This window comes from Agelaius phoeniceus, chromosome 10, assembly GCF_051311805.1.
Source record: "Agelaius phoeniceus isolate bAgePho1 chromosome 10, bAgePho1.hap1, whole genome shotgun sequence".
Classification (NCBI taxonomy): Eukaryota; Metazoa; Chordata; class Aves; order Passeriformes; family Icteridae; genus Agelaius; species Agelaius phoeniceus.
Genome location: NC_135274.1, coordinates 5,590,942 through 5,616,243, shown reverse-complemented (window position 1 = coordinate 5,616,243; position 25,302 = coordinate 5,590,942). Strand labels below are relative to the sequence as shown.

The following is a 25,302-nucleotide window of genomic DNA, read 5'->3' as shown; positions in this document are numbered from 1 at the left end:
GCGGCCGGGGGTCCCCCCCTGTCCCACCCCAAAACACGCGTGGGGACAGAGAACCCCCCCCCAGCCCGTGGCCAGCCGCTCCCCCCAGCCTCCCCGACCCCTTAAAACACAGGGCTGCATGAGAAAAAAAAAAAAAAGAATAAAAACCTGGGTCATTTCCCTTTTTTTCCCTGTTTTTTTGGCTTTTTTTTTCTCCTCCTTTTTCCCCCCCCCCGCCTTATTTTTTTTTTTTTCAGGTGCTAAAAATATTATCAGGAAATTCTTTTCAGGAATGCCGTGTTTTAGGTTACGCTCCAGGCTCAAGGGCTTCTTTGTCTTTACTGGAGGAAAAAAAAAAAAATAGCAAAGCAAAACAAACACACCCACCCTACATTTATTATCGGGAAATGGTTTGACTGGGAGAGGCTGAGCTCCCAGGAAAGGAGAGGGCTACTCCCAGGGAAGCCCCACGAAAAGCACCAATGGTTCTGAATAATCATCAGCTCATGATGGGTTGATAATTGTGCCACAACTCAGAGCTGGACCCCAAGATCAGCCTGACTCCTGGGATGCCAGTGCATCCATCAGTGGTCCAGGACCACAGGCAACTCTATCTGAGCCCTACTGCTGATCCCAGAGAGCTGACCCTATCACTTTAAAAATCTCTTGGAAGAAAATGTTAAAAGAAAGGAGAAAAAAAAAAAAAAAAAGAGAGAGAGAGAGAAATCCAAAATAAATAAGCAGCCACATCCGGATTTCTCCCCTAGGACGCTAATAAAGGTTTTATGGGTTTGATATGAATTACCCTCCCTGGCCATTCATCGCTGATTTTCTGGAAGGCATTAGGCTGCACAGCCCAGTCCCAGGGGGATGCAGGGGGGCACTGCCATCCTCCCTGCCCAGGCTGGGATGCAATGGGGGCACTGCCATCCTCCCTGACTGAGGTGGGATGCAGGGGGGCACTGCCATCCTCCCTGCCCAGGCTGGGATGCAGGGGTCACTGCCATCCTCCCTGCCCAGGCTGGGATGCAGGGGGGCACTGCCATCCTCCCTGACTGAGGTGGGATGCAGGGGTCACTGCCATCCTCCCTGCCCAGGGTGGGATGCAGGGGGGCACTGCCATCCTCCCTGCCCAGGCTGGGATGCAATGGGGGCACTGCCATCCTCCCTGACTGAGGTGGGATGCAGGGGGGCACTGCCATCCTCCCTGCCCAGGCTGGGATGCAATGGGGGCACTGCCATCCTCCCTGCCCAGGCTGGGATGCAGGGGGGCACTGCCATCCTCCCTGCCCAGGCTGGGATGCAGCAGGGGTCACTGCCATCCTCCCTGCCCAGGCTGGGATGCAGGGGGGCACTGCCATCCTCCCTGACTGAGGTGGGATGCAGGGGGGCACTGCCATCCTCCCTGCCCAGGCTGGGATGCAGGGTGGCACTGCCATCCTCCCCCATGCCAGTCTGTGGCTCTGCCATGCCCTTCTCTTTAGGGGAGTGACTGCAGGGCCATCTTCTGGCCGTCACCATCTACCACCTTACCCCCACCAGAGTGAGCCCTGTGCTCCCAAATCCCATCTCCTGGCCCTGCCTACCACAAGCTCAGCTCCCAAGGAACACAGGGATGTTGTGGCCGGACCTGCCCCTCCTCCAGGACCAACCCCACAGGGCCATCCTGGGCTTCTCCTGGTGGGTTTTCCCTCGGGAGAGGGGAAGGGCAGCCAGCCCAAGCGTGAGGGGAGGATTTTCTTCCAGGCAGGCTTTGCACAGGAAAGCATCCCCACGTTCCCCCCATGTTGTCCAGCCCAGCTCCCCGGGATGTTAAATTGGAAGCAGTAAATGGAGCAGGGAGAACAGCTGTGGGCCCCAGCTGCAGACATTTCCTCTGGGCCTGGAGCTGGAGCCAGTGCAAAGCTGGGCTCTGTGCTGAGAGTGCTGGGGGGAGTGTGGGGGAAAGCAGCCCTTTCTGCACAGCATCTGGCCAAGCTCTGTCCTCCACCACCCACTCCATCTCCAGCAGCAGATGCCCCTTTCTGCCACCTCCTTTATGGTGTCCAGCCCTTTGATGGCCACCAAAAGGGGGCCAGGATCTGCCCCACCCATCCCCGTGGGGGCTCTGGTGAGGCTCTGGAGGGGACCCTGGAGGTTCCAGGGTGTCCTGGACTCTCACCCCAGCTGCAGCTGGAGATGCTCCCCAGTGAAGAACCAGCCCCAGGAGGGAGAGTGGAGGCAGAGATCCTTCTGCTGCCCCCAAGCCTGTCTCTACCTGGCATCCCAGTTCCAGGGCTGCCCCCAATCCACAGGGAGTCACCCCCTGCTTTCCCCCAGCCACCACTCCCAGCCCCACGACCTCCCACAAAAGGCAGCCCTGGAAAACCACAGGGAAGGAGCAGAAACCCTGCCCACCCCCAGCCCGTGCTGGGGGGACAGGACATGTGGAAGGGGCCTGGGGAGCTGTTAATGATCCAGAGCGCATTCAGCACGGAGAATTCAGGCAGAGGGGACTGCAGGTCAGCACATGGTTTGGATTTGGCTCTCCCCTCCCTTCCAGCTAATTGGGCCAAGCCCAGAGAGCGTTCCCTGCGGATGCCAAACACGTGTGTGGCACAAGCATCACCTCCTGTGGGGGGAGAACTACTCCTGGAAGCTCCTTCCCCAGGGTGGGACAGGCAGCCAGGTAGAGCAGGGAGGTGTGTGGATGTTGGAGGGGAGCTGGGCTTTGGTGAAAGGGTTTGAACTCGTTGTCTGGCCCGGGCTCAAAGAATGCAGCAACACAGATCACGTGCATGGCTGTGGGTGGTGGGAAGGGGCTGGAGGGCAGCCAGGAGGATGGAGGTTACTGCAACACCCAGCTCCCACTCCCCCAAACCCCCAGCAACGCCTGCTCCACCCCACAGGGCCAGGAACGGGGGGGGCCTCTTCCCCTGTCCCCTTTGTCACCTCCTCCTGCCACCCTGGGACCCCTCTGAGCCCCAGGCAGCTGGTGGCCATGTGTCATCTGAGCTCTGGTGGCAGGGATGCTGCTGGGTGCTGGGTGCCCTCCCTGCTCCTAGGGCACTCCCAGATGAGCAGAAGGACATAGGGGATTCCAGAGCTGCTCCCCTTGGAAGCTCAGGGCTGTTCCCTGGGGGAACATGGTGCCACTGGGACACAGCAAAGGAGCTGTGGCTCTGGCAGCCACTGCTGACACCAGCACAGATGGGGACGTGCAGCCCTGAGATGGACACAAATCCTCTCCCCTGGGGCAAGCCCTGGCCCAAGGCTCTTGCCCCATCACTGCCAATCCCAGGGTTTGAACTGCTGAGGGTGCTGCTGCTCTGGAGGGATGGGGATGCCAATCCCAGGTTTGGGAGTGCTGTGGGTGCTGCTGGCTCTGGAGGGATGGGGATGCCAATCCCAGGTTTGGGAATGCTGAGGGTGCTGCTGGCTCTGGAGGGATGGGGATGCCAATCCCAGGTTCTGGAATGCTGAGGGTGCCGCTGCTCTGGAGGGATGGGGATGCCAATCCCAGGTTCTGGAATGCTGAGGGTGCTGTTGCTCTGGAGGGATGGGGATGCTCTCAGGGAGTGCCCCAGCACCCCGGGAGCACCAGGGTCACCCTGTCAGCTCAGCTGCCCCCCTGCCACTCCCCACAGCAGCCCCTGGCCTCAGGAGGGACAGGGCCTCCCTGTCTCAGGGGAGGACAGGGACTCAGCACTTCACCCAGGGATACCCCAGCTCCTGGGGCAGTCCCAGTGCAGGGCACGGTGCCAAAACCAGGACACGAGGCTGAAACCAGAGCCTGGTCAAGTCCTACCCTGGCTGAGGCTCCTGCAGCTGGGTTAATGGAAGTGAAAGCCAACCCAGCAGCAGTTCTAATGAAGACTTCAAGCCCTTTGTGAAGCCACATTGGCAAGAGTGGCACCACACAGGGCTGGCCACGGGCACCTCCAGCACTGCAGCGCAGCATTGGGAAGCAATGTCAGCTTTCCCAACCCAGCTGAAAGCTCCTCGGATTGTTCTGCTCCTTTGATTATTTGACAGGCCATGTTTTTTAAATTATTCTTGTATAAATATTTACACATTTTTACAAGAACCATGCTTTGAGCAGCGGGCCACGGCAGATGAAGGGCCAGAGGGGAGGGGGCTGGATGCTGGCTCGCTCCATCCCTTCCTGCAGGTCGGCTGGGGGGTGAGCAGAGCAGCAGGGATGCAGGGCAGCGCTCCTGCCTGGGGCCCTGGGCAGTGCTGGGTGCTGACAGCACACACACCCCACCACCCCCCTGGGATCCTGCCTTTCCCCCTCCCTCCCCAGGGAACAAACCCAGCCAAACAGGGAACACAGGGCTGGCTGCTGCTGGGAGCCCCAAACTGCCCCAAAACACTTCCCACAAACACCCTGAGCCACAAAACTGCCCCAAAACACTTCCCAAAGACACCCTGAGCCACAAAACTGCCCCAAAACACTTCCCACAAACACCCTGAGCCACAAAACTGCCCCAAAACACTTGCCACAAACACCCTGAGCCACAAAACTGCCCCAAAACACTTCCCACAAACACCCTGAGCCACAAAGCTGCCCCAAAACGCTTCCCACAGACACCCTGAGCCAGAAAACTGCCCCAAAACACTTCCCACAAACACCCTGAGCCACAAAACTGCCCCAAAACACTTCCCACAGACACCCTGAGCCACAAAACTGCCCCAAAACTCTTCCCAAAGACACCCTGAGCCACAAAACTGCCCCAAAACACTTCCCACGGACACCCTGAGCCACAAAACTGCCCCAAAACACTTCCCACAGACACCCTGAGCCACAAAACTGCCCCAAAACACTTCCCACAGACACCCTGAGCCACAAAACTGCCCCAAAACACTTCCCACAAACACCCTGAGCCAGAAAGCTGCCCCAAAACACTTCCCACGGACACCCTGAGCCCCAAACTGCCCCAAAACACTTCCCACAAACACTCTGAGCCACAAACTGCCCCAAAACACTTCCTACAGACACCCTGAGCCACAAAACTGCCCCAAAATACTTCCCAAAGACACCCTGAGCCACAAAACTGCCCCAAAACACTTCCCACGGACACCCTGAGCCACAAAACTGCCCCAAAACACTTCCCACAAACACCCTGAGCCACAAAACTGCCCCAAAACACTTCCTAAAGACACCCTGAGCCACAAAACTGCCCCAAAACACTTGCCACAAACACCCTGAGCCCCAAACTGCCCCAAAACACTTCCCACAAATACCCTGAACCACAAAAACCCCACTGGGCAGCAAGGGCAGTTGGCAGGGGGGAAATCACTTCTCCATTGCCCACTCCCACCTTGGCTCTGCACCCCAGCCCACCCCAACCTCAGAGCAGATCAAACAAATACCAAAAATCCCTGTTTTTCCTGGGGGCCCTATATCTGCCCCCAAAGCCCTCGGTCTGCAGGGATAGTGCCTGCAGCAAAATCTGCTTCTGTGCTTCCTGGTGGGAGCCCTCCCTGCCAGCCCTGTCCTGCTCCCCTGGATTGTTGCTGTGGATTTTGGGAAGGATAAGGGTGAGCTCCCCCCATCCCCCATCCACAGATGGGATCCACAACCCAGCCTCGAGTTTTCCACCGAGCTCAGCAGAAATTCACCCAGAAGGTCAGTGACCAGAGAAAGGGATGATCCATCATTAAATAAATTGTTTTCATTTCCCAGGATAAAGGGGAGGAAAAGGGGAGGAGGGGAGGTGTTGTTGGATCAGGACTGGAAAATAAAAGAGCACAAGGCAGGAAAACCGCCCCCTGCACTCCCTGCAGAGAGCAGCCCCAGCTCCTTCCCTGAGCCCTCACAAGAGTTTTACAGCCAAAGCTCTTAATGTGATTATAATAATTATTTCTTTCCTAGCAATTCCCCCCCCGCAGTTGGTTTTTTGTTGGGTTGGTTTTTTTTTTAATTTTAATAAACAGCCTATTTTGAAATGTCACTGGGGCAAGCCAAGACTCCAGCTGAGCCCTGGCCTGGAGGAAGGAGCAGGGCCAGGGGGAGCGTGTGAATGTGTGTGAATGCGTGTGAATGCGTGTGAATGTGTGTGAATGTGTGTGGATGTGTGTGAATGTGTGTGAATGTGTGTGAATACATGTGGATGCGTGTGCATGCGTGTGAATTTGTGTGGATGGGTGTGAATGCGTGTGGATGCGTGTGAACGTGTGTGAACGTGTGTGAATGTGTGTGAATGCGTGTGAATGCGTGTGAATGTGTGTGGATGCATGTGAATGCGTGTGAATGTGTGTGGATGTGTGTGAATGCGTGTGGATGCATGTGGATGCGTGTGAACGTGTGTGAATGTGTGTGAATGCGTGTGAATGTGTGTGGATGCATGTGAATGCGTGTGAATGTGTGTGAATGCGTGTGAATGTGTGTGAATGCGTGTGGATGCATGTGGATGTGTGTGAATGCGTGTGGATGTGTGTGAATGCGTGTGGATGTGTGTGGATGTGTGTGAATGCATGTGGATGTGTATGAATGCGTGTGGATGCATGTGGATGTGTGTGAATACGTGTGGATGTGTGTGGAAGTGTATGAATGCGTGTGAATGTGTATGAATGCGTGTGAATGCGTGTGAATGTGTGTGAATGTGTGTGGATGCGTGTGAATGTGTGTGGATGCATGTGGATGTGTGTGAATGTGTGTGGATGTGTGTGGATGTGTGTGGATACGTGTGAATGCGTGTGAATGCGTGTGGATGCGTGTGGATGCGTGTGAATGCGTATGGATGTGTATGAATGCGTGTGGATGTGTATGAATGCGTGTGAATGCATGTGCAAGCATGCAGCAAGCGTGTGCACGTGGGAACGTGGGCACCACGTGGGTACCACCCCCCTGCAGGCTGCAAGCCCAGCCAGACCCTGCGAACCTGCCCATGGCCCATGGCCCAGCCAGGAGCAGCCAGGGGACCCCCTCTGACCCCCTCTCCCTCCCCCTCAGTCTGGGTGCCCCACTGAACCCCCCCATCTCTCACCCCTCATCTCCCACCCCTCTGTGTGGTCCCCCCCAAGCCCCAGGGCCGAGCTTTGAAATCTGTTGAAAAGAGACCCTTTTTGCCAAAATAAACAGCCTGTCATGTTAAATTACTCTCTCTTCCTCTCTACCTTCCCTGCCTTTGTCCCCCCTCCCCATCCCAGCTGTTTTGCTGGGGGCTGTGCCCCTCTGGGGGCCTGTGGGGTGCAAAGTGCTGGGGCAGAGCAGAACCCACCCCCCTCATCCCAGTGCCCCTGTGCCTGCCAGCTCCTCAACACAGCTCAGCACCCCAAAATCTTCCTGCTGGCTGGTGATGGCATCTTGGAGCAGTCACTCTGCACAGCCCTGCAGAGGGGCAAGGCTGGGGGACACTGGGGGCTCCTGGCAGCTCCTGCCCACCTCTGCTGTGCCAGGTGCCCCCGGGTTTTTTCCTCTCTCTTGCTTGTACTTGCCCTTTAGCTTGGGGTTGTTTTCTCCCTCCTGTTTCTAACAGATCAAAAATTCTTGGAGCTGTAACATGCCAAGATGGAAACAGTGATTAGCTCATTCAGGCCAGACTCTCTGCCAGTACCAGGGCACTTGCCACCAGCCTCTGGTGACTTGCCCAGACACTCTGCACTCCAGCCATGGCTTCCATAGCCTGACCTTCCCAGCAGGAATTTTTTTCCTGCTGTTTTTGGGCCAGTGGAGCTCAGCTTGGGCTGATTGTGGGGTTGAGTGTCCAGGTGCTGCCCCAAATGCCCAGCAGTGCCTGCAGCAGGGTCACTCCCTGTGCTGCCTGTGCCTGGAAAATGCTCCTCCAGGGCCCCTTGCCTATCCTATGGGGCAGAGGAGGGAATGAGAAGGGGAGAGGAAGTGATAGAGGAAGGGGAAAGGGGAATAGGAAAGGAGAAAAACAGGGTGAAGAACAGGAAGGAGGGAAAGAGGAAGAAAGGAGGAAGGGAAAGGCAGAAGGGGGAAGGGGAAAAAGGGGAAAGGGGAAAAAGGGGAAAGGGAGAAAGGGGGAAAGGGGAGGTCCCAGCCTGCAGGAAGGCAGCATTTGCAGCACCAGCCTCTTGATTGTGGCACCCAGAGGTCTGAAAAGTGCAGAGATGAGCCCAGGGGATCACATCCCACTGGCTCTTGCTGGTGCCAGAGCTCTGGCTGCAGGATGCCAGGGTCACGCTGTGGCAAGAGGGCAGGGTTACCCCACTAGCACCAAGACATCTGGGGGCACAGCCATGTTTCCCTGCCTTGCCCAGCCTTACCTTCCCACAGAACCACTCCTGGCTCTCAGTTCAGCTTGTGCATGGTGCCCACAGCCTCCTCCAGCATCCCTGCCAGGCACTGACAGAAGGAATGTCCTGGCTGCTGCTGAGGCAGGGACTCCCTCCATGACAGGATAATGCTCCATGGACACACAGCAACCCTGCCAGGAGTGAGCCATGCCCCACCACCCCCAGAAAAGTGGTGGCCTGCATCTCTCTGCCCTCTTTTTCCCACACCAGGGCATGAAGCAGTAATCTCTTTTGTCTGGCTTGGGTTCAGCATTCTTCAGGATGAGCCCAAGCCACTCTGCTGGGGTCTGCTGCTTTTGGTCCCTCTCTGAGATGCCAGCTTGTCTTCCCCACATGATGGAGGAGGGCAAGACCTGCCCCCTCAGCCCTGGCTGTGAAGCCATTGGTGTGGGGCCCTGAGCATCCCCTGCTCAGATGGCTGAAACCTGGAGTGCAGGGCTCAGCTAAGGAAATGCAGAGCCCATCACCCACTGTGGGGGTTTAAAATCTGGCTGAGATCCCCCAGCCCAGAGCACCCACAGCCTCCTGGTAGTGAGAGGCCCAGTGCAGACCTAATGGCCCGGGCTGCAGGTGCTCAGGGATGCTCTGCAGGTGGAAGCTCTGACCCTTGGAAGGCAGAAGGGTCAATGAACATGAGAGACAGACTCCTACCTTCACGGGGAACTGAAGGAGGCACAAGGACGAACTGGAAATAACCCCGGGGAGATCCAGAGCCCCCATCTGGGCTGTTTAAAAGGGTAAGCGTGCCTGCAGGAGATGGGAGGAGCAGCCATGAGCTCCATGGCACTCTCCCTCCTTCCTCACAAGCGGTCCCCACGCTCGTCTCCAGCCTCCCCCGGTTCCCCGTTGCTTTCCCTGCTCCGACCAAGGCAGAATGGGTTTGCAGGAGAGCCCGGGAGCTGCACACACAGCCCCGCTGCCAGAGCCCAGCCCGCAGCCATAACCACCGAGTGCCGCTCCAGCCTGCAGAGCTCGGGAACGAACCTCTGGAAGGTGACAGCACTCACAAAGATAACACGCCCGAGAATCCCCATTCTGGGATTTGTGCGAGATGGGGAGAAGCGAGGGCAGGAATGAGGGTACGGGCGCAGGCAGCTCGGGATGCGCGAACCGCGGAGCGGGGCCGGCAGCGCCTGCGCCCCCTGCCCGCGGCGGGGCTGAGGCTCCGCACGGAGCGGCCCCGTCACCCAGGGGTCTGGGATGAGGGAAGAGATGAGGATCTGACTCCCTGTTTCAGAAGGCTTGATTTATTATTTTATGATATATATTACGTTAAAACTATACTCAAATAATAGAAGAAAGGATTTCATCAGAAGGCTGGCTAAGAATAGAATAAGAAGGAATGATAACAAAGGCTTGTGACTGACTGAGACAGTCTGAACAGCTGGACTGCGATTGGCCATTAATTAGAAACAAGCACATGAGACCAATCAAAGATGCACCTGTTGCATTCCACAGCAGCAGATAACCATTGGTTACATTTTGCTCCTGAGGTCTCTCAGCTTCTCAGGAGGAAAAATCCTAAGGAAAGGCATTTTCATAAAAGATGTCTGTGACAGGCCCCGCCACTCCCGACCTCCCCACGGCGGCTTCGGGCTCCGAACCCCGCTTTGTGCCTCCTCCCGGCTCGGTCCTCCCGCAGCCCGGCGTGCGCAGCGAGGCGGGGCCGCTGCTGGAGAGGGGCGCACCTGGGAGAGCCTGATGGAGCCTGATGGAGCCTGAGGGAGCCGGATGGAGCCAGATGGAGCCGAGCCCGCTGTTGACAGAGCCGCACTGGGCCTGCAGGGCTGCTCTGGGCACCGGCAAGGCAGGCTCAGGGTCCTGCAGCCTTTCTACAGCCCGGCTCCCGTGGTGCCGCACAGGGTGGGAGCAGCCGGGCGGGAAGGGCTGAGCTGGGCCAGGACAGGAGGACAGCGGCTCCTTCAGCTGGCACTGCCTGGGAGAGGGTGCTGCCGGCACCCAGGCGGTGCCAAGGGCGGTGTGGGAGAGCACAGCGTTCCCCTGGCGTGACCCACCCGCTGAGCACTCGCTGTCACCCCTGTGGAGTGCCGGGAGAGGGGACACGGTGTGACTCAAGCCCCCGCCCTGGGTTTGCCCTGTACCTGTCCCTGGGAGTCACCCAGCACTTGGTGCTTGTCACCGCCCGGCCCTGCTTCCCTCCGCCCGCCCCAGCCGGCAGCAGCCCTGCCCTCCCCACCCACACACCGCTCCTGCTGCTGGGGCAGCGTAAATCGGTAGCAGAGCTGCCATGGAAGCCAACACTTCCCTCTGGCGCAGCTACCTCGGCGTGATCCTGTCCCGCGAGAGGCAGCGGATGGAGCATTTCCAGCGGGCCGAGGACATCCTGCTCACCCTGCTGGAGAGTGTCCATGCCAGGGATCCTCGCTTCCTCGTGGACTACGCCAGGAACCTGGAAGCCTTCGAGTTCTCTCTCTGTGCCTCTGAGGACGCTGTGACTCTCGAGGTGCCCCTGCGCATCGACGGTGACACCGTGCGAGTGCTGGCACGGGGGAGCAGCCCGGAGCAGGGCAGGCATCCTGCAGAGCTCCACACCTGCTGCCTGGAGCTGTGCTCTCCAGGGGCTGATTTGGAGGACTGGACTGGTGCTGTGGATGGGATGGAGCACTGCCTGCTTCCAGGCAGAATCCTGCAGCACCTGAAAGAGTTCCTTGTTTCAGCCATCGTGCGCTGCCAACGCCTCTTCCTGCTGCAGCCAGGTGCGTACACTGGCACGGTGCTTCCCAGCCAGGGGCTGCCTCCAGGGCCTGCCCAGCTTCCCAGCTTGGCAGTGATCCCTCTGCAAACGTGCTGGGGCCTATGTTCCTGGGCATGTGGCCCACCCAAAAGCTGCAGGGGCAGGTTAGTGAGGACCTTGCCGTGTGCTGGGATGGGCTCTGCCCCCAGCTGAGGAAGGGGAGATGCAAACTGTTCCCTGCCATCCCAGGGCATCAGAGTCCTCCTCAGGCATCCTCACCTGGGGCTGATGGCACACTTCTTGGTGGGTGCAGGGTCCACCCAGCCCTGCTCTTAGTCCCCAGGTAGGGTTTGCTCGAGGACTTGGTGGGCCTGGCTTACCCTCAGCACATTCTCCCCTCCGCCTCTTGGCCTCCAAGTGCCCCCTGCTCCCTGTTTGGAGAGTTGGGAATGCATCAGAGCTGGACCAGGACCCTAGGACATGGGTCTGACCCTGTGAACACGCAGGCCCCAGCTGGCAGCAGTGACCTCAGAAAGGACTTGGTGGGAGGGGACCAGGGGAATTGCCCATAGCTGCTCCATAAGCTTGTTCATGCGTTTGCATCTCCCAGTGTGCTTCTTGAAGGAAAGCTCAGCCAGGGTGAAAGGGTAAAATGAGAGGACCAGTGGGTCTGAAAGTCTCTTAACCCAGTCCCAGCAAGTCCAGCATCCTCTCCTTCCTCCATGGCTAAGCCAGTGACCTTCACCTTCCTCCACCCCCACAAAGCAATGAACCTTTCCTGATCCATTTTTCTTGGACTGCTTTGCTTTTCTTGGCGCTGTTCAGCCACCCAGAAGCACAGCTCTGTTTGACTGCTTGAGACTTCCTCCTGTGCCTGACCCTGACCCCTGCCATGCCTCTTCCTGTAAAACTACCCCAGCATGGCTGGGAGAGGGATTTTACCGGGAACTGCACCCAGACTGCAGCCCTGGGAAGGGCTGACTCGAGTGGGGTGGGACACGGCCACGGGTGCTCAGCACAGACCTGGTTCAGCCTGCGGGACCGGCTGTGCTAACCTGCTCACTGCTGCCAAACCCTCTGCATCCAGGTGACATCAGCGCTGAAAACCTGCGGGAAGGTGCCCTGGAGCTCTCCCTGCTGATCCGCGGCAGCTGGAAGCCCATTCGCTTTGACATCGTTCCTGTGGTGAGGAGGCAGCAGGAGCCGCTGCAGCTCCGGAGGCGGCAGAGCGACAGGGGCTTCCCCGCAGGCAGCCTCAGGAGGGCCACGGACGAGGCTCACTTTGTCCCGGCCTCTCCCCTCTGCTGGAGGTGAGAGGCTCGGCTGCACCCACAGCAGGGTGATCCTGCTCCAGGGATGCCCCCTGGCTGGCAGCACTGCTGGGTGTAGGCAAAAAGAGCTTGGGAAAGGGTGGGGATGTGTCAGCAGGGGTTGAAGTCACCCCTTCATGATGCCCAAACCCTCTTCCCTGTGTTGGAGAAAAAAAAAAAACAGCCAAATTTCAGACAGCTCAGGGAAAGAGGGGGAATGCAACTGAAGGAGGCCCTGAAATGATCCGCTGGAGCTGCACCCCAGCTGTGCAGAGGGGGCAGCTCTCAGATCCCTGCAGACACTGGCCGTGGCACCTGGCAGCAGCAGGGTGATGAGCTGCCTCCCAAGGGGGGCTGCAGGACAAAACAGGCCTGGACTGACGTGTCTTGCCTGCCCCATGGAGGGGCTGAGCAGCCAGCTGGACCAGTCCATGTCTATTTTGGGAGCAAGGTGTTCCAGCTGGATGCCCAGCCTCTCATTGGGGACCAACCCAGCCTCCCCTGCCCACCACACATAGGGGAGAACAACCCCACTTCACCCCACTCTTGGTCCTCCTGGGAAGGCAGGAGCTGCTCAGCAGTGCTCCCATCTCTCTCCACACCTCTCAGGCTCTGCTCTGCCAGAGGCAAGCACAGGAGGTGGATCCAGGAGGATCTTGCAGATCCAAGGTGCTGCATTGGCTGGGACCCCATGTGTGCCATGGAGGGATCCCCTGCATGCCAAACCACTGCAGGCATGCTCCCCCCATCCTGGCAGCATGCAGGTCCTCCTCTCCCCTGCCAGCAGACCTCACTCTCTTCCTCCAGGTCCTCCACTCACCTTCCCCTCCTGAAGCTGCTCCAGGGAGTGGATTCCCTGCAGGGGCCCCGTGTGGACAGCCTCCGCCTGCTGGACCAGCTCCGCGAGCAGGACTGGGGGGGCCAGGCTGGGACGGGCCCTCTCACCTTCCACCACCTCAAGGTGGGTTGGTTCTGCTGGTTGGGACCGTGGCTCTCTGGGCAGGCAGAGCCAAGGCTGCTCCCCTGCACTAGCAGCCACACCAAGGGGTCTGCAGGGTTTGGGGTGTAGCAGCCCGTGGCTGTGTTTGGGAAGGGTTTGTGCTGCTGCCAGCCATGGATAGAGGGCTTTGGTCCTTCTTCCTTGGACTCCAGCAACCCCCAGCTGGAGACACTTGGTGCATTCAGAGCTGGGGCTCTGCAGGGCATCATCCCCTGTGCCACACTGCCAGTGCCTGCAGGATGGCATCCCTGTGCCACACTGCCAGTGCCTGCAGGATGGCATCCCTGGGCCACACTGCCTGTGCCTGCAGGATGGCATCCCTGTGCACACAACCAGTGCCTGCAGGATGGCATCCCTGTGCCACACTGCCAGTGCCTGCAGGATGGCATCCCTGTGCCACACTGCCCATGCCTGCAGGATGGCATCCCTGTGCACACTGCCTGTGCCTGCAGGATGGCATCCCTGTGCCACACTGCCCATGCCTGCAGGATGGCATCCCTGTGCCACACTGCCAGGCTGCCCATGCCCTGTGCTGGGACGTGCCTGTACAGGGCTGAGGGTGGTGTTTCTGCTGAGAAAAAACCTCCTCTCCCCACCCAAGCTGTTTTCAGCACTCTGGAGCCAACTGGCCATGCTGGGGACAGCACCTGGTGGCACAATCCAGGTGTGCCCTGCCTTTTGATGGCTCTCCAAGCTGAGGGTCAGGAACAAAGCAAGGATGTTTTCTGCTTACAGAGTGGCTCCAGCTCCAAGGAACCCAAATCCTGTGTACTTTGCTTTGTGCTGTATTCTTTGATGTTTTGGGGGTGGTGGTTGTGGGAGTTTTTTTAAAGAAAAAGGGCACATGTATGTGTTTGGCCTTCAGAAAAGTATCATCTGCTCCAGCCCCCTTGGATTCAGCCCCACAGGTGGCTGCAGGGTGTGAAGGGACAGCCTTCCCAGCATCAGGCCTTGTGCCTGACCCTGTGCTCTTCTCTCCCTCCTCACAGATGGTGTTGCTGTGGGGCACAGAGCTTTTCCCCTCCCCGGAGGACTGGCAGGACCTGGAAGGCTCTGTCTACAGGCTCCTGGTGATCCTCCTCCGCTGCCTGGCCACCCAGCACCTGCCCCACTTCCTGAACCCAGAGGAAAACCTCTTCCAAGGAATGGCCCCAGACCTTGCCTCCCTCTACCATAAGGTGGAGAGCTTTGCCTGGGACCCCCAGCGCTTCCTCCGCTTCCATTTTGGCCTCCACGGGATCAGTGGCAGCTGCCAGGCAGACCCAGAGACCAGAGCCCTCCTGCAGCTCCCCAGCAAGGATGGCTCCTGCTGGGACACAGCCTACTTTGACATCCTGCTCAGCCAGGTAAGCCCAGCCCTTCAGCTGGGCCAGCACCAGGAGCCACCTGGGCTAGGAAGCTTGGGATGAGCTGCAATCAGCCCCACGAGCCTTCTGTGTGCTGTGGGAGGCTGTGGGAGGCTGGCAGTGCTGGGCATGGGGCTCAGGCAGAGTGGGGAGCCCTCTGCCCTCACTCCTCACCCTCCTTCAGTTCCAGGTGTTCCGGATCCAGGACAGCACGCGCCGCTCTGCAGCATCCCAGCTCCTCGCCAGGATCCGCCAGGAAATCCCTCAGCAGAGCTGACTGGGGCCCTGCTGCTGCCCCATTGGGGTGTCTCAGAACTCTGGGGGGTGCAAGGAGAGCTACAGGGCCAGGGAACAGCGTGCTGCTGTGTCATTTTATTGAGGAAAGGTGGTACAGGGGAGAGAGCACACCTGCTGCAGCTGGGGGGGCACACACAGCCCCTGGTGGAGCTGGGGAGGGGGCACACAGCCCCTGGTGGAGCTGGGGAGGGGCACACACAGCCCCTGGTGGAGCTGGGGAAGGGCACACACAGCCCCTGGTGGAGCTGGGGAGGGGCACACACAGCCCCTGGTGGAGCTGGGCACTGAGAGCTGCATGGCACAGAAGCAGGAGGGGATGGGGCCATTCTGCACTGCAGGGTGGGGAAGGCTGGGGTGTTGGTGATGGGAGGGGTAGGGCCCTGTGGTCAGAGCCTGCATCCAGCCCCTGCCAGCTTGCTGAGGATCCCCATGCCCTGGCGCCAGGGGAAGGGAAAGAACTGAGGGCCCAGAACACTGGGGGGTGATGAGGGGAGCGGTTTTGAGCCATGCCTCACATCTGCTGAGCACAGCCCTCTCCTCCATGCCCCCTGCTATCCCAGCTCCTTTCCAAGTGCCTTGGCTTGCTGGATGTGGCTCCTGCCAGCATCCCAGGGCGGCGGTGGAGTCCCTCTGGTGCCAGGCATGCCAGGCAGTGCCAGCCACCTCCCCGGGCAGGGAGCTCACAGGCGGCTGCGGGGGCAGCGCTGGAGGGCGTCCCGCAGGGCTCCCAGCACTCGCTCCACGCTGGCCCTGGATGAGTTGCAGCCCATGAGGCCGATGCGCAGGACCTGGAGGAGAAGGGCGAGTGTCTGTGTCTCAGCAGGGAGGACTGGGGGGCACGCAGCCAGGTGCGAGGGGTTGTGCACAGCTCCCTCGCTCGTATTTAACACCCCATTCCCTATAAAGAGGTGTCACCGCGCTAATTACGCTAATTACGTGCGTGGTTATTCAATTAGGGGTGACTGTGTGTGGTTAGGATGCTCTGCGTTGCTCCGGGCAATGGCACAGCCAGGGAGGGGCAGGGAGGGCGGGGAGCTGTGCCCAGCCGTGGGCAGCAGCAGCAGGGCAGGGCAGGGCTGTGCCCACCTTGCCCACCGTGGGGCCCAGGCCCCCGGCGATCTCCACGCCGTGCTTGTCCATCAGGAAAGCCGTGATGTCCTTCCAGCTGTAGCCCTCGGGCACCCTGACGGTGGTGATGGTGGGCAGTCTGGCCTTCTGAGGAACAGAGGAACTGGTTCCAGTCCCACGGCCCCTGCTGACCCCAGCACAGCGCCAGGAGAGAGCATCACAGAGCAGGGAGACTTTTCTCTGGCACCAAAAGCTGCCCAGGCACATCTCCAGCTGCTCAGGGCTGTGTCCTCTCTCTGTGGTGGTGGTGGTGGTGGTGATGATGATGGTGGTGGTGGGCTTGCCCTGCACCCACCTCCTCCTCCACAAAGAGCTCCAGCCCCATGTCGAGCAGCCCCTGGCACAGCAGGCTGCAGTTGGCCCGGTGTCGCTCCCAGGAGCTCTCCAGACCCTGAGGCCAGAGAGGACAGAGGAGGTCTCTGCTGCTGACAGGCACCTCCAGGCACCCAGGGCTCCTCCGAGCCCCGCGGGCGCTGCTGGAGCTGCCCTGCCCGCCCGGTGCCACTCACCAGTTCTGCCAGCAGGGCCAGGCCCTCCCGCAGGCTGAAGAAGCTGTTGATGGGCGCTGTGTGGTGGTACCTGCAAGGGGCACCCGGAGGGGTTCGGCTAGCCTGCAGCGCGGCAGCCCCGTGCTCATGGGGAAACTGAGGCACAGCATCCTTCCCCCTCATTACCCAGAGCAGGGGGGTTGAGGAGCAGCCAGCCAGGGTGGTGGGGAGGCAGGGCTGAGCCCTGAAGGGCAGGCAGCCCCCGAGCCAGCGCAGGGGCTGGTGGGGAGTGTTTGCAGCCGTGTGTACGGGGAGAGCCCGCCCTCACCTCCGCGGCTCCCCGTCACAGCCCCAGTAGTTTGCCAAGCAGCCCATGTCCAGATAGAAGGATGGGGGCTTCGTCTTCCTCCTCAGCAGCTTGTCCCTGGTGAAACAGAGTGCTGGGGAGAGGTGGGACCTTCACGCCACCAGCTCCAGGGTGGGAGGGAGCGCAGAGAGCTCCCACCCTACAGTGAGTGCAGAGATTGGCTCCAGCTCCCAATCACTGCCCAGGGATGGGATGGGATGGGATGGGCTCCATCCCCATAGCACTGCAGAGCAGGACAGAAGCAGCAGAGAGGTGACAGCCCCCCCCAGCCCCATCAGCTCCCACCCAGGCTGCTCTTACCTGGCTCTCTCACTGAATGAGATGGGGGCACTGCCAGGGGGTGCATTCAGGACCTTCTGGGACCCCGAATACAGGACATCGATCTCTGCCCAGGAGGGAAGACAGCTCCTCAGGAATCAGAGGCTCCCAGCAGGAAAATGCTGAGCTCTCCGACCTGGCTGCAAGTGCTGGGTGGGAAGCACAAGGGTGGCACACAGGGCAGGTCCTGCTCATGTTCAGGCTGCTCTGGGAGGGCTCCTGGCACTGCTGATGGTCCCCCAAGGGGAACAGGCTGGACCAGTCCTAGTGCTGCTAGCCAAAATGGAGGCTGAGGGGCTGCTGATGCCACTGCTCTCTCTCCCTGCCCATGAGCCCCTTTGTCCCCTGGCTGCCCATGATGGCACTGTGGCTCTTACCCTGCTGGTCCATGAAGATGGGGGCTCCCCCAAGCGATGCCACTGCGTCCACCAGCAGCAGGCAGCCGTGCCTGTGGGAGGACAGAGCTCAGCCTGCTGCTCCTGCCACCTCCTCTGCCACACCTCTGCCTGCAGCCCTGCCGTGCTGGTCCCCACAGGGGCTGTGTGTCTCACTGGCACCAACTGCTTCCAGCACAACATAAAGCCCAGCACAGATAAATCCCCAGGCCCAAATGCCCAGTGGTGGCCTTGGGGTGCCCAGCATGCACTGACCGGTGGCAGAGCTGGCCCAGCCCCTCCAGTGGCTGCAGCACCCCTGTGGAGGACTCGCCGTGGGTGATGAAGAGCACCAAAGGTTTGTGCTGCACCAGGCCCTGCACGACACAGGGGGAAGGTGACCACGCTGGAGGTCACCTGTGCCCTCTGCATAGTGGCCAGCACTCACCTGCTCAATGTCTTGTGGAGTGAAGTACTTGCCCGGGGGCTTCAGCAGCTCACAGACATTGGCTCCTGGGAGGAATTTGGGCAGAGGAGAGTGAGGTCTGGGCATGCTCCTCACCTGCTCCATGGGGGAAGGGGTCAGGCATGAACCAGGAGCAGAGCCACCTGCCAGAGTCTGGCCTCATGCAGATTTGCCCAGTGGAAAAGCCATAAAGCACCATAAATAGAGTGGCATCATTCTTGGAAAAACCTCTAGCAGAGTGCTCTCTGGTTTTATAAGCTGTGTCACCGAGCACTGCCAGGGCTGGGACAGCAAACCAGGGCACCCTGCCCTCAAGCCCGGTCCCCTGAGCCCTGCCCCAGCTGCCTGTCCCAGCATACCCAGCCTCCTGGCAATCTCGGCAGCACGCTGTCCCCAGATGCCATTGATGGCCACCAGCACGGTGTCACCTGGCTCCAGCAGGTTGAAGAGGGCGGCCTCCATGGCACAGTGGCCGCTGCCGCTGACGGCCAGGCTCAGCCTGTTGCGTGTCTGGAAGGCGTACTGGATGCCTGCCTTGATCTCATCCATCACCTGCGGCGGCAGCACGCTGGCCAGCACTGCTCCTGCTCCTCTCGCCCCAGCAGAGCTGCTCCAGCCCCTCCTGGGGGCGAGGAGGAGGAGGAGGGGAGGGAAGGAAGGCTGGGCTCACCTGCAGCACCTCGGGGTGCATGTGGCCCAGGAGCTGGAGCGCTCCCGCAGCCCGGATGCGGCGGGGGACGTTGCTGGGGCCCGGCCCGAGCAGCAGCCGCTCCGGCACGGCCAGGGGCCGCAGCAGCTCCCCCGGAGGGCACACGCGGAGCAGGCTGGTGGCCATGGCACGCCGTGCTGAGCCCAGGAGCTGAGCCCAGAGAAGAGGAGTGTTGGAGGCTGCCTGAGCAGCTGCCAGCATTGCAGCACGGTGGATCCCGTGCTGGCAGTGTCCAGTGTCCCCATGGACCTTGACCCAGAAATCGGTGCTCCCCCCTGCCAGTCTGGACTCTACCCCTGGCTGCCTCCCCTGCCTGGTTAATGTGTCACCAGTGCTATCCCTGCTGTCTTGGGCCCCTCGTTTTGGGGGATGCCCCCTTGCTGGTGCTCAGGGCAGCGCTCTGCAGGCACCCCAGCCTCTGGGACTCCAAGCACTGAGGCAGTCCCTGTCCCCACAGCCCCCACAGCACCAGGGCTGGTGTCTCCCAACAGCATCCCAGCAGTGGGATCCCTGCTCTGGGCACCCAGAGCCTGTGCCACAGGGTGGCTGTGCTGAGACTGGTCTGGCACAGCTGCCATGGTCGTAGCTCCTCCTGCAGCAGAAAGTTCCTGTTGACCAGAGCTCCCTGCCCTGCAGAGGCACATCTGGCTGGGTGACAGCCTGAGGGAGGCTGCCAGTGGACTGATGTGCACCTGGGCTGTGGTCTGGGACACAGACACAGTCCCTGCCACAGCGAGCTGTGCTCTGCAGGCTCAGCCTGGACCATGAGCATCCCAGTGTGTCCTGGGGATGCCACAGGCCCCACGTGGGGTCGATTGCCTGTTACCTGCTGTGTGTACCCACAGCACATTGCCTTGTGCCCAACCTCTGCCACATCCTGAAATGCAGAAACCTGACCTCTGCCAGCTTTAGAAGAGCCATGAGTGGATCCCTGCCCCTCAGAGCCCCTCAGTGAGCAAAGCTTTGGCTCAGGAGGGCAGCACAGGGGTGGGAATTGCCAGCTGGCAGAACTGGCACCAGTAGCTGCTGCTGAAGAGAGGGACAGAGGCACGGGGCCAGGGACAGTGCCAGGTGAGAGCACGTCTGCCCAGCAGCTGGATGGAGACCACTGAGAGGAGCTGGGGGCAGATGAGTTTGCTCCGACATGGCTGATGGAAGCCACCGCCAGCCCGGGGACGGCTGCCCAGCCATCATCCGCTAAAGCGATGACGACATTTCAGATGGAGATGTCCCTGTTTTCTGGGGAGATTTGGGGCATGGCTGGGGCGGGGAGGGCACGCGTGGCCTCGGGGCTGCCGTGGGGCGAGGCTGGCCGCGCTGCTGGAAACAGCTGGCAGCCAAGGAATAAAGGAATAATCCGCTTTCTGCGCTGGCTCCCAATTCCGGGCGCAGATGGGCAGGAGCGGCCGTGCCCCGGGCGGCGGCTCGGCGGACGGAGGAGCGAACTGACGGCACCGGGGGCACAGGAAGCCCCGGCCGGGGCCGCTCCTCGGAATCCTGCACCGGGGAGCAGCGGTAGCGGTGTCCGGCCGGGGGTACCGGGGTACGGGGGTACCGGGGTACGGGGGTACCGGGCCGGTGCCGGTTGCCAGGCGACAGCCGCCGAGCCCCGCCCCGCCCCGCCCCGCCCCTGCGGCGGTTCCGCAGCTCCCGGGGCCGGGGGATGCGCTGACGTCACCGCTCCATCCCCGCGCGCGCCCTCCCGGTCCCCGCGTCCCCCTCCGGGCGGCGGCGGCCGCCAACCAGCGCGTGGGGCGGGGACCGCAGGGGCGGGGCCGCTGCCACCCGCACCGGCACCGACACCGGCACCGACACCGGCACCGGCACCGGCACCGCATCGCTCCGCGCGGCTCGGCCCCATGCCGGCGCCCCCCGCCCACGGCTGAGCGCCGCGCCCCTCCGAACCGGCCACGGCCCCGGCCGCGGGCATCACAGGTAGGGAGGGGCGGGCGGCACCGCGCAGCACCGGGCAGCACCGGGGCGATGGCCGCGACGGGAACCGGGGCTGCTCCGCGGGTGGCGGTGCCGCCCCTCGTGGGCCCGGCGGGTGGGAGCGGGATGCGCATCCCCGAGGGTCCGGCGGGGCGGGGGAGCTGCGGCCGGTGGCCATTTTGCGGAGCCCCCCCCCCATGCTCGATGTTGGGGTGTGGGGGAGCTGCCCTCGGGTGCCCAGCGCGGTGCCCGCCGGGTGCCGCCCCATCATCTTCCAGAAGGATCCAGCCGGGGTGAGGCGGGGGGGGCTGCCCGCGGACGAGGAGACGCCTCTGCCGCCCCGGCCCCGGGCAGGGTGCGGAGGGGGAGGATGCCATCCCCGCAGCCCGTGGCGGGGGGCACAGGACCCCCTGGTCACCCAGAGGCACCGCTGCTGCTCCGCGCGGGGCAGATGGCAGTGGTTGTGCAGCTGAGCCATCTTGCGTCATCACCATCAGGATGCTCCAGAGTCAAAGAGCAGCGATGCAGGGAGCGGTGGGTGCCCCGCCTGGGGCTCTCCCCGCGGGTGCCTGGCAAAGATGCTGCGATGCTGAGCCTGTTCTTGGCCCCCAAGGACGAGCAGCTGTCGGTGACCTTGCGCTGTGGGGTGGCTGGACCAGGGCCGCCATGTCACTGCGGGCCAGTTGCGGTGGCTGCAAGCTGAGGAAGGGGCCGGTCCCGGGGCGCGGGGCGAGTGCGGAGCTCCGCACTTGGTCATCCAGGCTCGCAGGGAGCAGCCCTGCACCTGCCCCATTGTCTCACTCCTCTGCTTCCTTCTTCCCCTCCTCCTCCTCCTCCTCCTCCTCCTCCTCCCCCTCGCGGGGCAGTGACCCCTCCCCTGCAGACCCCCTGTGATCCGGGCTCCTGCCTGCTCGGGTCCCATGCGACAGCACCAGCGCTCGGGGAGGACCAGGGACCAGCCGAGCATCTCCCGTCCCACCCCAGAGGCAGGCACAGCCCCCGGAGCAGCCCCGTGCGGGTGGCCTCTGTGGCTCTGGGGACAGGGAGGCAGCAGACCGTCCCCCTGCGCCGGCTGTGGCCAGGGGTGTGGTGGCTCTGCCATCTCGGCATGCTGCTGCTGCTGACCTCCATTTTGTCTGGGAGGTGGCAGCTGGCGCTGGCAAAGATGCTGCCACCACCACCCTGCACCTCCCTGCGTGTGGCAAGAGCTGCAGCCCCTCAAGCCCTGGCTCCTGTGGGAATGTGTTGTGCACCCCCTCCCTGGCTGCCCTTCCCCGTGCCCAGCAATGCCCCCAGAGCTCACTGCCCTTTCTGTGCAGCTGTTCCCTGCTTTGGGCTGGCGTGGCTGCAAGAGAGGATGGAGAGAGAAGGGATGGGGGTGGGGTTACTTTGCAGCAGAGATGGGGAACAGAACCCCTCATCCGTGTCCTTACATTTGCTACCTGTAAACTGAATCTGCGTGGGAATTCTCAGGGAGCTGCAAATTCTGCCCTGGGGCTGTGTCCCCCATTGGGGTGGGCAGGAGGTGAGGAGGCAGGGGGCAGGGTGCTGGGGAAGCTGGGCTGGCTTTCATCTGGGTGTGGGGTGGCTTTGTCCTTGTCCTGGGCTGTCCTCTGAGCTGCTTCCCTGCCTGCAGGTGCTGCTCTGGAGAAAACTGCACCGTCATGGCCCCTTGTGCTGTGTGGGGCGGGAGGTGGGTGAGGACCGTGGATGGTGCCATGTCATCCAGCAGCGTGTTCCCTGCTGCCCTAGAGGCAGCACAGAGTCCCGTGGTCCCAGTCAGACCCCAACAAAGGCTGCAGGGGAAGGGCTCACCACAGCAAAGCCTGGCAGCTGCTGAGAACACTCTGGTGCAGCCCAACGGGGCGTCCACCCTCGCCCTGGCTGAGGTGACGTGGGGCTGGATGTGAGCAGACAAAGGGAAACTCACCTTGGATTCCCCTGGCTGAGGCAGCTCCTCATCTGCTGGAGCTGGGGGACTGGCAGCACAGCACCTTCCTGAGCATCCTTTGGGGAAGAGCTTGCTGGTTGGTGGCACTTGGGGACAATGCTCCCTGTCCTGTTGGTCACCTCTCAGCAGGAGAGGCTGCCAGTTGTAGCCCCTGGACTAAAGAGTGGTTTCATTAGCTAATCTCTGCCCAATTAATCTGGGCTGATCCAGTTAATCATGGCTCTCCAGGCCTTTTGCTCCTCTCTGGGGGTGCCTGGTGTGTCACAGGGATGGGCAGGGCCAGCAGGGTGCACGGGAAGGGGGGGAAGAGGTGGGAACTGGGGACAGGTCCAGATGTTCCCCCTGGCCCCAGGACATGGCCATTGCTCTCTGCAGCCTCCCCTGTGATCAGGGCAGCCCTGGGAGGTGGCAGGGAGGGAGCAGGGAGCAGGGCTTTGGTGCTGGCACCCTCCCAGCAAAGGGCTGGTCCTGGCTTATCGAATTTCTCTCGATGGCAGCAGATTAAGCTGCTCTGGCTGCCCCCAGGCAGAGCGAGCTGGCCGGGCTGGAGCTGCCCACAGGCTGGGGGGGCTGCCTGGCCCTGCCCTGCCCTGCCCTGCCCTGCCCTGCCCTGCCCACTGCAGCCTGGCCCTCTCTCCCCAGGATGCCCAGTGGTGCCAGGGGTGCCTCCCTGCAGCTGAGCCAGGGATGTGAGTCAGGGGAAGGAAAGGAGGGTGAGAAGCAGCTGGGCAGTGTCTGCTGGTGGCCCCCAAGGGCACAGGATGGGCTCCATGTGCTGCCGTGGCAGGGGTGGAACTGGAGAACTGCAGAGGAGCAGAGGGAAGCAGTGCACTGCCCACCAAGGATGCTGAGGGAAATGGATGGAGCAGAAAATGGAACTGGGACTCTGCAGCAGGGAATACTGGCCAGGAGAGGAGCTCACATCACAGCCAGATTGGAATACACTGGGATGTAGCCTGTGATGGCAGGGAGAGAGAAAAGGTCCTGCTGGCCAGGAGGGAGGTTCTCACAGCCAGCAGTGGTGGGGGTATGGGGTGTGGGGCTGAGCAGGCAGAAAAAGGCAAAGAAAGGAAAGCAGCACCAATGGAGGGCACACAGCAGGATGGGGAGCACGGGAAAGTGGTTCAGAGGAGAAACCAGAGTATCTTTGTGGGAAGTGATGGGGCTGGAGGGGCTGGGAGTGGCCCAGGGTGGGAGGGGATAAGAGCAGGGGCTGAGGTGGCCCGTGGCAGGCAGCAGGGGCTCCTGGTGGCCTCACTGGTGGGTGTTGCTGTTCTGGGGCTGTGCAGGGACCTGACCCACCTCTTCAGAGCCCTGGTGGCTGGAGAGGCTGCAGAGCTGGGGGAAGGGAGCTGCCTTGGCTTGGGGGGAGAGGGAAATGTGTGACATGGGCAGGTGTCAGGTGCAGCCTTGGCCCGGGGGTGAATCCATTGTCCTTGAGTGGTGCCACAGGGTGGAGCAGCTCGAGCTCTTGGCCTCGTGAAGATGCAGCCCTTCCACATGGGAATACATCCAATCGTTTTCATGGGAAAAACAACTCCTTCATTCCCCTTTGGCAAGCACTGCTGTTTAATTTTTCCTTTCCCCCAGCTGAGCGAGGAGGCGGAGGCCACTGGGAGGCAGAGCCCTCTTGCTTGCTTAGGGACTCAAGGGTGGTGTTAAACACCTGCTTAAAATAATCCAAGCTCAAGAAAGCCTGAGACCAAATGCTTGAACTCTGGGATTTATGGGTGTGATCCCTGGCTGAGCACAGTGGGAGCTCCGGAGCCATCCCAGCAGGAAGATAAGAGGGGGGCTTGGGAACTCCAACAGAAGCAGCTTTGTCCTCTGCATGCTGTTGGACATGCCAGCTCACTTATAAAATAGGCAAAGGGTTTCTGAAAGGCAGTGCCAAGCTTGTAACACTTTCTTGATGCAAATTTTTCCACTGTGTCTATGGTTTCCTCTCACCCCCTTGGAAATCAAACCTCAGCTGTCACACCTCAGGTAGTTTTAAAGCCATCACCTTCCCTTGGGATACTTTCTATTCTGTGGATTTGTTTTTTTTCTTCCCTCTCTCCCCCCTTTTTTCACAAATTCTCCTGAATTTTTCATTTGCAGTATGGGAAAACACATCTCATGTTCAAGGTCCCTCCTTCTGGTCATGGCCCATGTAACCAGAGCTGGTGCTCACTCACGATCTCATTTCTCCCTGATCTCCTTCCTCCTGGAGCAAATATCCTGCTGGCAGAGCCCAGGCTTGGAAAGCATTAGGGAATTCACACACACCCTTGCAGGTGGAATGCCAGAGGATTGGGCAGCTCCTGCCCTTTTTCTGAGGGGTCCTGTGCTCCATTTTCACCAGCAGGCTCAGGATGGGGAGCCAGGGAGAAGGGAAAGGCAGGAAAAGGGATGGATGTTAGAAGGCAGAATTTGTGTCAGGTCCAAAAGGATCCTAAAGGAATCAGAGGAAGGATCCCAGTAGAATTTTCTGGGCAGTGGTCTTGAGGCTGAACTGCAGCTGAGGGAAGCTGGGAATGGCCTGCAGAGCACCAGGGCTGGGATGGACAACTGCTCTGGGAGTGTTGGGGAGGGGTTTGTTTTGTCTTGGTGAGATTTGCAGGTAATTTTTTAGCAAAAGGACTGGCAATAGGATGGTAAACTGGGAGCTTCAGCTGAGTGCAATGGCCACTGGCTTCCCAGGAAGGGCTGCTGG

At 60.8% G+C, this 25,302-nt stretch overlaps 3 protein-coding genes across 3 annotated transcripts in view; 2 read left to right on the top strand and 1 right to left on the bottom strand.

Annotated features, from left to right (window-relative positions):
* Positions 1-10,362: 10,362 nt before the first annotated feature.
* MAB21L4 (mab-21 like 4) lies at positions 10,363-14,994 on the top strand. The gene is made up of 5 exons (XM_054639689.2): positions 10,363-10,943; positions 12,009-12,231; positions 13,039-13,192; positions 14,221-14,577; positions 14,762-14,994. The coding sequence occupies exons 1-5, from the start codon at positions 10,475-10,477 to the stop codon at positions 14,852-14,854; spliced, it is 1,296 nt and encodes a 431-aa protein (XP_054495664.2). The 5' UTR covers positions 10,363-10,474; the 3' UTR covers positions 14,855-14,994.
* Positions 14,995-15,198: 204 nt separating this feature from the next.
* Positions 15,199-18,865, bottom strand: AGXT (alanine--glyoxylate aminotransferase). Its single transcript, XM_054639559.2, has 11 exons — positions 18,686-18,865; positions 18,375-18,567; positions 17,998-18,062; positions 17,826-17,926; positions 17,553-17,623; positions 17,158-17,242; positions 16,819-16,914; positions 16,512-16,581; positions 16,298-16,393; positions 15,961-16,089; positions 15,199-15,662 (listed from the first exon to the last, which is right to left on the bottom strand). The coding sequence occupies exons 1-11, from the start codon at positions 18,848-18,850 to the stop codon at positions 15,555-15,557; spliced, it is 1,179 nt and encodes a 392-aa protein (XP_054495534.2). The 5' UTR covers positions 18,851-18,865; the 3' UTR covers positions 15,199-15,554.
* Positions 18,866-20,411: 1,546 nt separating this feature from the next.
* The window catches only part of KIF1A (kinesin family member 1A), a 42,996-nt gene continuing 38,105 nt past the window's right edge, over positions 20,412-25,302 (top strand). Inside the window, exon 1 of the mRNA XM_077183688.1 lies at positions 20,412-20,659. The gene's annotated coding sequence lies outside the window, so the exon portion shown is untranslated. The remainder of the gene's footprint in view (positions 20,660-25,302) is intronic.

Excerpts from the sequence above, each read along its gene's own strand:
- MAB21L4 (XM_054639689.2), top strand. The coding sequence starts at position 10,475 with ATGGAAGCCAACACTTCCCTCTGGCGCAGCTACCTCGGCGTGATCCTG. Across the intron at positions 10,944-12,008 it reads CCTCTTCCTGCTGCAGCCAG|GTGACATCAGCGCTGAAAAC; the intron begins GTGCGTACACTG and ends CTCTGCATCCAG. Across the intron at positions 14,578-14,761 it reads TTGACATCCTGCTCAGCCAG|TTCCAGGTGTTCCGGATCCA; the intron begins GTAAGCCCAGCC and ends ACCCTCCTTCAG.
- AGXT (XM_054639559.2), bottom strand. The coding sequence starts at position 18,850 with ATGGCCACCAGCCTGCTCCGCGTGTGCCCTCCGGGGGAGCTGCTGCGG. Across the intron at positions 17,624-17,825 it reads CTGGGCCAGCTCTGCCACCG|GCACGGCTGCCTGCTGCTGG; the intron begins GTCAGTGCATGC and ends GTCCTCCCACAG. Across the intron at positions 17,243-17,552 it reads CATCTTCATGGACCAGCAGG|AGATCGATGTCCTGTATTCG; the intron begins GTAAGAGCCACA and ends CCTCCTGGGCAG.